General features: G+C 32.1%; 1 protein-coding gene across 1 annotated transcript; it reads left to right on the top strand.

Moving 5' to 3' along the window:
* Nucleotides 1-6,134: 6,134 nt before the first annotated feature.
* LOC132754972 (microfibril-associated glycoprotein 4-like) lies at nucleotides 6,135-10,486 on the top strand (the record flags this gene model as incomplete). Its single annotated transcript, XM_060745740.1, has 4 exons — nucleotides 6,135-6,536; nucleotides 7,682-7,809; nucleotides 9,880-9,976; nucleotides 10,414-10,486. Coding segments are annotated over exons 1-4 (641 nt in total), but the record flags the coding sequence as incomplete, so codon positions are not given.
* Between the last annotated feature and the right edge of the window lie 2,881 nt (nucleotides 10,487-13,367).

Here is a 13,367-nt window from a genome sequence, read left to right as displayed (position 1 = left end):
TGTACAGAAAAACATTATAGCCGCGCCATGACAAAACCAACATAATGGGTGTGCGACCAGCATGGATCCAGACCAGCCTGCGCATCATCGCAGTCTGATCAAGTTCCATGCTGTTCGCTTACAAACCCTATAACAAGTATAGAGTAACTTGACAGCGAACAGCATGGATCCTGATCAGACTGCGCGGATGCGCAGGCTGGTCTGGATCCATGCTGGTCGCAAACCAATTATGTTGGTTTTGTCATGGCACGGCTCATAATATTGTCTTTCTATTGTTATACCAAACATGAGTTTTATAATATTGTAATTATTGATTTACAGCTTTTTAAATTTTTATCACCAGAAGTGAAAAGCGTCGAATGTGAAACAGTTTCTAATAGTAGTGGCAAAATGTAAATACAGTGGTATATTGACTTGCATACAAAATACTAAACCACCAGCCAAAAGGAAGCAAATGTTGATACAGCTATGAGGCCAATGAGTATATACATAACATTTGAAAAACATGTAAAAGAACATCTTAAAGTAAAAGCTGTAAATATTACCATGTTTTTGGCTTAATGTACCTTTAAGACTAAATTCTTAATCAAGCATTTACTTTCTGAAATAATTTCATATTTGTTTATATGACAATGTGTAACCATTTTGAATACCAACCATTTACTAGTAACCGAATGTACATTTTATTTATTTTGTAGTTTCTTTATACATGTGCTTACCTCTAAGTATCTTTTTTTTCACGTGTAACAAATTATCGCCCTTAACATTAACTAATGACAAATTGCTAAATCTATATCACTGGTGCATTTGGAAACTGGTCCCCTGTATACTCAATTTTACTTGTGCTAAAGCGTTCCGGTGCATATAAGCTCCAAACAATGTAGGTTCGCCCGATTCATTATGTAACTTTAATAATCTACAAGGATAATGTTTTTTCGTTAATCCAACGTTATATCTTGTAACTGTAAGCGACCAAGTTGTCCGTAAGTTTGATGCTTAAATGTTTGACGTAGAAGTTTTAAATGTTTTGTTTTTATTTTGCTTGAATGACACTTGAAAACCACGATTGAGAGACATTTGTTTAGGTTGCCTTTTAACGTTAAAACTCTGTCATATGTATACTCTGTAATTATGTTTTACTAACTAATTTATGAAAATAAATGTGATAAATTTTAAAACGGGTTTTGTTTAATATGCATTTATCTGATGTGAGGAAGCTATCAAAGGATTACAGCTGGCACGTGGTTGTAACACTACAGACACGACTAAGGGCACGACCCTGTCACATATGTGGTAATTAACTTGTTTTGATAATATATTCACGCCCGTTTAACTCACAACGAGTGAAAAATGTCCATCGGTAAAAATGTTGTGAGCAACTTCCGTTCCTCGTTGTGAGCACCCATCTTTGACGTGTGACACGATAAACAAGGTGAGTTTTTCATAATTTTTGAAGATTACAGACATTTATGTAAAAATATCGGAATGCAGTTAGCTAGCGATGTGTTTTTTTCCGAGTATGCACATGTAAAGATATTGCCTGTTGGTGGACATTTGAATGGAAATATCGTGCGGACGGGCAGTCACTCGGGGTAGCTTTGAAAAACTGGAGACAACTTCTCTTTGGACCTAATTTAACATTGAAAACGTCGATTCTGGTGACGTTTTGTGCATTCCAACCTAAAACAGATGCCCACAAGTCTTCAGCGTAAATTATTATCTGAAAGTCTTCGTAGAAACGAAGATATACCCTTTTTTGCTTTAATCCTCGTTGTGAGCACCATAACCTCGTTGTGAGCAAGACAAGCGCAGCGCGTGTATGGTTTTAATGTGTAAATCAGTTTAGTCTAGCTTTGACAATAGCTTGATTTACGCCATCTACTCGTTTGTACTTAAACTAAAATGGTTTGGAAAAGGTCTTCTTTTACTGACCAAATACGGTCCTATATCAAGAACCGCTGTTTTCTTGGTATACAGGCGAAAGACATATTTAATGAAATATGTCGTGTTTATGGGAACAATGAACTTTTTTTCATCTGTCACACGGTGATGTAAGAATTTTAAAACTGGTGTGGATTCAGTAAAAGATGTACAAGATTTACAACTAGATATATATATAGCTTAATGCGTTGGTATCTCTGTAGGAGCCGCTCATACAATTTTCAGAAGTGATTTAAAAATGAGAAGGATCAGTGCCAGATGGATACCCCGTCTCCTTACAACAGAGCAAAAACTTGCTCGGGTAAGACTCTCCAAACAATTGTTGAAAAACAATCGATCTTTCGAAAATATCATCACTGGCTATGAGACGCAGGTTCACTTTAATGAGCCCACGCGAAAGATACATAACAAAATATGTGCAACCATAGGACGCTAAAGACCTTGCAAAGCAAAACGCACCATGAGCGTCAAAAAGGTCATGTATGTAATTTTCTTTACCAATCAAGGTCCTGCTATTCAAATTGCCGTACCGAAGGGTAAATCAGTAAATCTAAAGTTCTTCAAATGTAAGGCCCTACATAAATTAAAGAAATATTTCAAAATCCGTCGACCAGCAACTGGTCTCCGTGGTGTCAGGTTGTTGCATGGCAATGCTTCGTCACTCAAAGCGGTAATTGTACGAGAAAATCTGAAACAGGTAAAGGTTGTCGAGCTTCCTCACCCTCATTGTTCGTCAGATCTTGCCCCTTGTAACTTTTTCCTATCTCCGAGGCTCAAAAAATACCTTGCTGGAAGAAAGTATCACTCTCGGTTCGGTTATTTTCAAGTGTCTGTACAGTATACCTCGAAAGCATTATAAAAACGCACTTAAAATGTATTAAAGACTAAAACTTTGTAGATCACATGGTGGTGAGTACTTTGAAGGATTGTGATAATTATTTTGGCACTATTTGCTAAGCACTTCTGAAAATTGACCCAGTTGCATTCATATTTGAACATCCATCGCATACCCATCCCATCAATGTCTGGAATTAATTTTGTAATCTAACAAATTGTGTGATGTGCATTTACATGTCTTGCGATAAACTTGATAAAATGTGTGTTGTTTTACTACACTCTAGAAAATGTTCTTACCTTCTGAAAATTTTGTAAAATTATTTGACTTTCTTGATTTTCTGTTTGGCATCCCAGTCAAATCTGATAAAGAATATAAAATCAGGTAAACTGAAAACAAAATACAATCATGTTCATAAACATTCATTATCACGTGTAGAATGATAATTAGCCTCGATTTCATATGTTGTATAAATCTCTTGAGTTTTTATATGAACTTCTTAAAAACAATTAAGTTGATCTTTTTTCTTGCTAATAGATATATTTCCATATTAATCTCAATGTTAAGTCCGTGATCGCAAGGGGGTATTCTGAAGATCATCTTTTCCATGTCGTTGTATGGCAACCTTGACCACAAAGCTATAAAGGCATCTTTTGTGTATTTGTGAAAATATTTCTTTTACATCGTTTTATACTTTTTACCTTTAACTCCTCGGAAATGTTTCTGAAGTTTTTACTACATTTCTGTGTAGGGCCATGCTTTTTTTGCCCTACGCATAATCGCGAGACATTTCTACATCCGGTTGATTTTTCATAGCAACGGACCGCGCCGTAAAAAGGTCTAGATAAGAGAAATATTCGATTGTGTTAGTTTATATATTAACTGAAAAATTGACGTCTATTTTCTTTTTGTTTGTGTTTTTCACTCTCCATATGGCGCTGCATTGTTTCTTCTCCTGTGAATGCGACTGAACATATTCCACAATGACGTTTCGCCAGTATATTTAAGGTTGGAGATGATCATAGGATAAATAGTAAATACTTTAAACGTACTTCTGAATACCTTCTTTTGTTTGTTTTTTAACTTTTGACACACATGCCCTGCAACTGAGTGAAAGCCAACTCGATTCAAAAGCTGTTGTGAATGTTTTAGCATTCAAGAAATGCCTATAATTTCTGACGGTTCAGTGTTTTAATCATTTATTATTACAGGAGGGAGGAACTGTTACACTAAGGATGGAGTTCTTATGATAACTGTCGCGGAGTTCGTCGGAAAATATTTGCATATATTACAAAACACGCCTCAAAAATGTTACTTTTTATCTGTAAAAAGTGAGGTTTATGTACTAAATTAAACTTTAATGATTAAGCATGCCTGACATCTTGTATTATATGTCAAAAACTGATTCATAGGCCATTTTCATCACCCCTTGCTTAAAATCTGGTAGTTTTGAGTAAAATTTTCAAATCTTGCCAATTCGCAAGTATTGACCTGTTCATTTCTGGTCTTCATCCGTGCAATACATAATTACCTAATTATAATGCAAAATTGCAAACATACAAATGTATACCCGATTTTTCAAATGTTCTATAAACAAATTACCAACACGTCGCAATAGAAAAGCGAAAATACGAAAGAAAAATATGCAAAAATGCAAATATATAACAGAAAAAATATGACAAATTTAGGTAACCTGAACCTTGACCAAAGTTACCAATTCGTTCACTTAAAATTCTACATCATACCAAACCACTGAAGAATTATGTATTTATTTGATAATACAATTAGTGTGTGATACATGAATCCTATATGACATATCCTAATATGGCAGATTATGAAATTTTTTTGAATAAAATATTACAGATACAAATAAATGTTCAAAACAAAACAATTACAGTTCTGTCACAATCTTCTGCAAGAAATTTCTTATAAGAAAATCGCAATGGTATTTTCTACTTATTTTATCAAAATTTAAAATACTTACGGAAAATCTACACATAGACGACCGATCTCATTTAACCCTCAATCTCATTTAAACTGTATCATTGTAAACTTAAATAATAAAAAATGATATAAAGGCCCTTTATGCCCAATAATGCTTTTATTATCATTTCTAAAGACGTGTTTTGGGTTAACATTTTTAGTTTCCAAAATGTTACTAATTGGCCAATTAACTTAACCATCTTTTCTTTTTAGTTGCTATTTTGCAAAAGGTACAGTTATCATGTTTTAGTATCTTGTATGGAAGTCAAAATACAACTGTGTTATCATTTTACTACTTTTATGACAAAATATTTTCACAACTCAGGTAATAAGCATCTAATATGCTCTCTAACAAATATTCAAATATTATAAAACTCGTATTTTCCCTTTCTTTAATTCGACTTTTAGGCCTAGTGTGCCTTTAAAGAGAAACCCAACGATAACACTATAAAGTTCGTATTATACAAGCTTTAATTGATAATAAAGATTATAATTGAGCCACGTCATGACAAAACCAACATAATGGGTTTGCGACTAGTATGGATCAAGACCAGCCTGCGCATCAGCGCAGTCTGGTCAGGATCCATGCAGTTTCTCTACTTGTTATATAGGGTTTGTAAGCGAACAGCATGGATCCTGATCAGAATGCGCGGATGCGCAGGCTGGTCTGGATCCATGCTGGTCGCAAACGCACTTTGTTGGTTTTGTCGTGACGCGGCTCAATTAGTTTATGCACAAGCATATACTTTTATAAACTTTCAGAAGCAATAACTGTTATCTGGGCGTGCAAACAAACTTATTCGTTAAAGCTAAAATGTGCACTAAGCCTAAAGTTAACTGAAGAGCGATAAACGGATAAAGGAAGATGAAATTGGTTTAAAGACATCCTTAACATAATACTAAGATATACCGTTTTATTAGAGGAAGAAGGATGATCCTTTGGAAGCATTTATCACAGCAATATTACATGAGAATTGCAGACTGGCTTTGATTGAGTCTTCACTCTCACTTTAAGCCATGCTTGTTTATTTTCTGTTCATGTGTTTGAATAGAAATTGTACATTCAATTTCATCTAAAGGAAATGGCAGATATTTACACTCATTTTGGTCATCTAGACACCAAAATGAAATCGTGGGCTTATTAGGAACCCATTTTATTAACGAAATTTCTATTTTTTTTTTTTTAAATTTATAACATGCAGCTTAAAGTTCAATCGATAAAACAAAGTTTCATGCCAAACAAATATCCTATGTGCAAATGATATATATTTGTTTGTAAAAGAAATTTTAACAATGAACACACAGAATTATTTAGTATTTTGTCAGTACGGCATTGTTTCATAATATTTAAGAAGCTTTCAACTACTAGTATATAGAACCTAAACGTGAGGTAAATTGCGTCATATCCAGTTGTTGTTCCGTGAGACAAACACCATGAAGAAGGAAGAAAGGAGATTTATTAACGGATGTTTCTATCTCTGGATGTTATGTGTTGTAATCAAAGAAACATACAGCATTCACTTTCAAAAAAGTAAATACAGTGCTGGGTATGCAGGCAGCAGATGCCTTCCAAATGAAACGATCTTTGAAATTCATGATTTTTCCGAGGCTGTACAGTGCAGCAAGGTTTGTTTTCTGAGCACTGAATGTCGCAGTGTGTTTTACCATCCCGATGACCATAAATGTATTGGATGCAGTGTCAGTCTCGGAAGCTGTGATGTGAATCTTATGGCATACCCTGGTTCCCTTGCATTCGATTTCGACGACACAATATATAGTAAGGTCTTATTAATTGTTTTCTGTATATTCAGCTTCAAAATAACTACGTATATCTTCACTTTTAACGTATTTCAACTACATGTAATTATATAAATGTTCATGGAAAGCTTTAATTAAGGTTATTAATTCATCTTTTACCACCTTGAGAATGAAGCACACTATCATAGCAAGAGTTATAAATAAAGTTCATAGACAAAATATTTGATCACAGAAATATTGCATCGGCATGAAACAAAAACAAATAAAAAAATAAAGTAAATTCACAGTCACCATTATTATTCGTTTACGTGTTTTTGTTAATATCAACATGTCAGAATTTTGCAGCTAAATTGGAGCCACACGTGTATTGCATGTTGTGTTATAACATATATGTTAATCTATTGCCTGGTAAAAAAAGAAATTATCTTGAAACAGTCTTTTTCCAAAGTTCGATATGAAACAACTAGATTTATACCCGAGCTGAATCATATGATATTATGCCTATGTACTTTAAAATCGTGACATTCCTTGGCCTCGACTAAATATAAAAAAACGACTCTTTTGCAAATACCTTGAATATAAAATGACGCAACAACAATTTAAAAAATGTATGGTCTGCAGCCAAATTTGAAATTGACAGGCATTTTATTATGATACTTTACATTGATACTATACTCAATTTTTTTAATTTCTTTTGTAATAGATTTTAGTTTTTGAGACACATTATCTTAAAGTATTTACTGTTCTTTATCCCAATATATAAAGATATACAAAAACTCTTTTTGGTTATTTTAAACATTCAAAGCAAACTTTTCACTTTTTTCACTTTTTTTTATTATTGATTCTGATGAAGACAACAGTCGAAACTAGTAAAGATTTTAAAAAAATATGTGTTGTTTTGGTGTATTTTAACTCACTTTTTTAAATGACATTCGAACGTTATTCTAATGAATGTTAGCATTATGATAATTATGTAAAGGTTAGCGTGCAACAATGATATTTAGTATTTCAAAGGGATAGTATTTAATGACAAGTTTGTGTTGAGTAAACGCACCAAATAATATGAAAAATGGTAAAATGTTATTAGATAAAAATATAATTTCAACTGTTAGATGTATGAATATTCGTAACTATTTTTCCCTTCTTTTATTTGATATACTGCAGCTGACTGCAAAGATATAATGTTATTCATGCCCTCACCAAGAAGCGGGATATACGACATAACACTACAAAAATCACAAACAAAACTAAAAGTGTACCGTGACATGGAAACCGACGGCGGTGGTTGGACTGTAAGTGTAAAATTAACACCAGCTGTTATTATCACCGAAAAAAGATTTTATTCTTACATCGCTTATATTAAGATAATATTATGGTAATTTTAGGAAGCATGATAATTAATTGTCTTTACATTACAAGACGGTTTTAATCAGTTTTAATTTTTCAGGAAAACCTTTTGGCTAGAAAAATCTTTGTTTAAACCATTTTATGACGACACGTTAAAAAAACCCACATGCATTAAAGCAATTAGGGCATTCGTTTAGAAGTGAAGAAACATTTAAACCACACCCATTTTATATTCTTAAAAATATTCAAGAAGGTATTAAATTAGTTGGCTTACAAATGTTCAGAGGTTAATAAAAGTCTTTCAAGTCATATTAAACGGTATGATATTTTCAGATTCAGTCTCCGTTTAATTATCCATTAAAAGCCGAAAAGAAGATAATAATATGATAAGACACTTCTGTTGCAATTCCATGATGTTTTTAAAACGATTTGTTTCAAAGTCAGTCAAATTATGTTGGATTTTACTCCACATGGGAATACAAGGAAATGAAATACATCATTTACTTGATGTGATGGTTAAGAAATTATTACTGAGCAAAGCTAAATATTATTAAATAGTGGTCTTAAACCTTTCATATTTTAACAGAAAGTCATCTTGCATAGCTTCAAATTAATGTTTTAGTGACAACAATTTCATTTCTGAAAAGCATGATCTCGCACGGGTTTGTCGTAAACAGATCTTTTTTTACGACGAGGTCAGTTGCTATGAAAAATCGACCAGACTTAGTGTTTTCTCGCGCATACACAATCTGCGTAGGGCAAAAGATCATCGCCCGACATAAAAATGTAGTCATAGACACAAAGCAAAAGAGCTAAATAGCTATCTGGCCAGGATTGATGCACGGATAATAAAGTTTATTGTTAACCGCCCTGTTGCTTCAATTTGAATAACTGATGAAAAAGTCGTCTAATGAAATTTAAGACTTTAAAAATAAGAATTTAGGAGTTCATTACTTCGATTATGACACTAGAAATAATGGCACCTTTAACGAGTACATTTAAGGACGAAATATCCAAATGATGCATTTAGCACACTTAAATGTAATAGATCATTCTTAGATTCTTTTGCCAGAATCGAATGCATCATTCAGGATCTTTCAAATATGAATTAAAGACTCCAATTAATGTGTTGATGGAGAAATGTTTAAGTTAATTACTTAGATTAACCATTTCATCGATTATCTTTCAAAATTGAATATCATAAATCGTTGGTTAATCATTAAGATTATATCAAATTGTTTCCTTTCGTTATTGATTGTTCTGCCATACACGCGGACTGCTTATTCCGCTTAAATAAAACTATCGCAGTGTCAAAAGGTCTACAAGTTTATTCACTTTCAGAACCTTTGAGCCTCATATCCAACCAAGCCCTGATCGTTTATTTTAAAGATATAATAAACCCATACCGAGAAGGTATAGAAGGAAATATATTAATAAATACTTACCGGTAGGCGTAGTGATTATAAACTTATTATTAGCCCTTGTCTTATCCGGCATGTTCAAGGTGTTATTCTTGACGAATGTTACACATTCTTATCTTTTAAATACGACGTTCCATTGTCTATAGTTTGCAACGTATACTTCATTGTCAAGAATTTCCTTAGTTAAGGTTATGATCGCCCACAGGTCGAGATAAATGTTGTCGAGTAAATTTATTAAAAGACTTTTTTTGCCTTAGTTTCCTCAGATTTCTAAAACTATATCTGAAGGTTTTTCTTAGTACTCTGTTAATGTGTTGTTAAAAAAATGCCAGGAAGGAGGGAATGTCAGACTAAAGATCGGAGGACAAACTTAAAATCTATTACATGAATCTGGCTTGATTCATGCTCAGAATCGAGAACTGTCATATTTTCTGTGTGTGGAAAAAACTTGCGTTCATTAAACAATAATGGCAAAAGGTATGACAAAAACTTTACATAAGTTTTAACAAAACACTTAATTAAACACATTTGTTTCATCAAAATCTATAAAGGAAATTTAAAATCAGAAATTTAATAAGTTTAAAAACTTTCTAGGTTTTTCAGAACAGATTCAGAGGTTCTGTTGATTTTTATCGAAACTTCAATGACTATGAGTATGGGTTTGGTGATTTGGATGATGAATTTTGGTTAGGTATGTGGACAGTGCTTATAAAGTACATGTATGTTAAATATAATTTTAAAACATCGTAATAACAGTATTGGAATAAATATGAACTCATATAGGGGTTATTTTTTCTTTTAAGAAGAAGCACATATGAAAATTTACACGTCGACATTTTATTTGAACTATTTTATGCCGATTTAAAAGATTAACACTAAGTTTTATGAGGGTGGTATCCGTAAGAGAATTTGTTCCTTTGAAGCAAAATAAAATCATGACTAAATATGATAAAACGCTATTGTCTTAGTTGCTTGAAAATTAATATATTTATATTATGTTATTATATCAAAACAAAACGAGTACTTACTGTCATATATTATCAGATATCAAATTGTACTTTATCAGTTGTTATTTCCAAAGGTACAAATCTTAAAGAGAACACAGAAAAAATATTCATTATTTTACAGGTCTAAAGTATGTCCAGGAAATGACATCTTTGACACAGGAATGCAATGACACATTAAACAATAATGGCAAAAGGTATGACAAAAACTTTACATAAGTTTTAACAAAACTCTTAATTAAACACATTTGTTTCATCAAAATCTATAAAGGCAATTTAAAATCAGAAATTTAATAAGTTTATAATTTTCTGCAGTTTGATTTGTTATTTTGTGACCAATGTTTTATTATTTTAATTCAGTTTTGTGTTGTATTTATGCGCTTTAAAATGGCAAAGGTAGTTCAAAAAGTTCTAAACATTCTATGTATGATTAGATGTAAATGTTTTATTATTTTTCAAGGGTTGTAATATGTATATTTCAGTTCTGTATTCATTTCTGGGAAAAGAAAATTCAGAGCACTAAGAAAGACCTTCAGATATATTTTTATTTGTTTTTGTAATCTGAGAAAACTAAGGCAAAAAATTCTTTTAATTTATTTACTCGACAACATCTATCTCGACCAGTGGACATCATAACATTAACTAAGGGAATTAATGACAGTGAAGTACTCGTTGCAATCTTTGCAAAACTAATCTTTGCAGAACTAAGACTTGATCTCACTGCTGGTGATGGGACAAAAGTATACGATGTCTACAAAAACTTCTACTTAGAAGAGCGTCCATATTATACACTTTACCTTAACCGCGGAAACGGATCAGTCGGTAGTTTAGAAACTATTGAACTTTTTTAGAAAAATTGTTTATACTTTTCTGCTTTGATTTGTTATTTTGTGACCAATGTTTTTGATTTTTATTCAATTCTGTGTTGTATTTATGCGCGTTAAAATGGCTAGGGTAGTTCAAAAAGTTCTAAACTTTCTATGTATGATTAGATGTAAATGTTTTATTATTTTTCAAGGGTTGTAGTATCTATATTTCAGATCTGTATTCATTTCTGGGAAAAGACAATTCATTGTATGAACAGTATGGAGCTGCCTTTTCAACATTTGATAATGATCAGGATCAATCTGAAGTCACAAATTGTGCTGAAGAATATCATGGGGCATGGTGGTATCACCGCTCGTGTGCACAACAAAATCTGAACGGAAAGTACGACGTTCCAGGGACTGCACCTCAACGCTATACGACGACGCACTTTTACCGTCCATTTCAAGGTTATCAAGCTCTAAAGGAATCGCGGATGATGTTTCGAAGACTGAAAATCCCTGTCAAGTATTTTTAGTAATCGGTCTACCAATGTTATTTTTTTAGCAGTCTTCTCTAACGTGTTTGTTTAAATGTTTGTTCGTTGTTATTTTCTTTTTCCTGCTATATTTTGTTTTAGCAAATAAAAAATAACACTATTTAAGTTTTTTCGGAAGGCCGTCTCAAAGCAGGTTAGGAAATTAGAATAGAATTGAATTTTCATTGGTCCTTTTAAAATAACAAACTGAAATCTGGGAATCTCATAGGCATTCTAAAATGAATGTAAAGGATAACTCTTGCCATTCTAAAATGAACTTTTAAGGATAGCTCTAAAATTAAATGAAAAGGATAGCTCTTGTCATTATAAAATAAAATGTAAAGGATAATTCAAAAATAAAATGTTTACGAAAGTTTTTCAACTTTTGGGTTAAATTGCTCAGATGTTATGTTTCACCATACGATTTCCAGAGCGTTTAGAAATCATTATATTTTCCAGTGAACAGATTTTTACATAAGAACATAAGAGATTAGTTTACATAAGAAACGTGGTGAGTTATAAATTTTGTTCAAAAATATTGATCCTTTTAATTAACTCATGTACATGAAAATATCGAAAACCACACCAAATAAATCCGTACCTTCAGTTTATGATGTTTGATAAGAGTCTAATATACCTGTATTATCTTACAACACTTGATTATTAAGTGTGTTTATAATTGCCTGCCGACTGCGTAGATGCTGGTGTTAGAAATTGAGTTCTTTTAACGAAACACGACAGGTTCATTTAGGAAAACATACATCTTACAGTGTTCCATTCTTCAACATTAATATGCCCTTTTATTATTCTGGCAATTGAAACAATTTTTTTTTAATTTCGGATTAATTAAACTAAAAATCTTTAAGTAATTCTTTTTTAATTTAAAATGACATTCAGTATATTAAAATAAACAATTAAGATTGCGATTAGTTATGAACTGTAACGAAATTATATGTACAAAATGAATTGTTCCATGTGTATGTTTAGTTATAACAACTGTTTTATTTGTAAAACGTAAACATGTAAAAAGTACGCCTAAACAGAAGTTGTTCTACTTTGAAGAGACATTAATATCAATAATTGTGTCTTTAATTTAATGTCTATGTTAACGAAATGGGTATTCTTCCAAGCTACGAGAAATTACTATGTCATTGTTATGCAAGCGTTGCTAACATTTCTATATGTGTCGAAAAACTGAGAATAACATATACAAGAAAACTAGCTTAACTTCGACTAAGTATCTTTAATAAATATTCTCCATGTTTGTCCTTTTTTGGAATATCTGACCACATATCTATCAATCTATCATATATCGTACTGAAATGTTTTACTTAAAGTTATGAAATTCGTTCGTAATAGTAGGACATTTTAGGGATATCTAAAATACATTTTTGTTTTTATTTTATTACATAGTCACTTTTCAGATGATAAACAACTGGGATTCCTCTATGTTAGATAGATATAAAAAAAGACTTACATTAAATAATCCAAACGGCCTCGGAAGAGGGCAAATGCTTTGGGGCCAGCGGCCTGAACTATATGGGCACAGGAGACAATGAAAAACTTTCATTTTATTCGATTGAAGTGCAACATGATATACTTTCGTCTGAGTTTGTTGCGCATGTTTTAAATTATTGATATCTCTTTCGGAATGTTGGAATGCTTTCATCGTCTTGTAATGTATAAATCCAAACATCAAAATATTATTGGTATCTATTTCGGAATGTTGGAATGCT

This window comes from Ruditapes philippinarum, unplaced genomic scaffold (assembly GCF_026571515.1).
Source record: "Ruditapes philippinarum isolate M1 unplaced genomic scaffold, ASM2657151v2 ctg20474_1_1_1_1, whole genome shotgun sequence".
NCBI lineage: Eukaryota > Metazoa > Mollusca > Bivalvia > Venerida > Veneridae > Ruditapes > Ruditapes philippinarum.
The sequence above is the reverse complement of the archived record's forward strand: the minus strand, read 5'-3'. Positions and strand labels throughout refer to the sequence as shown.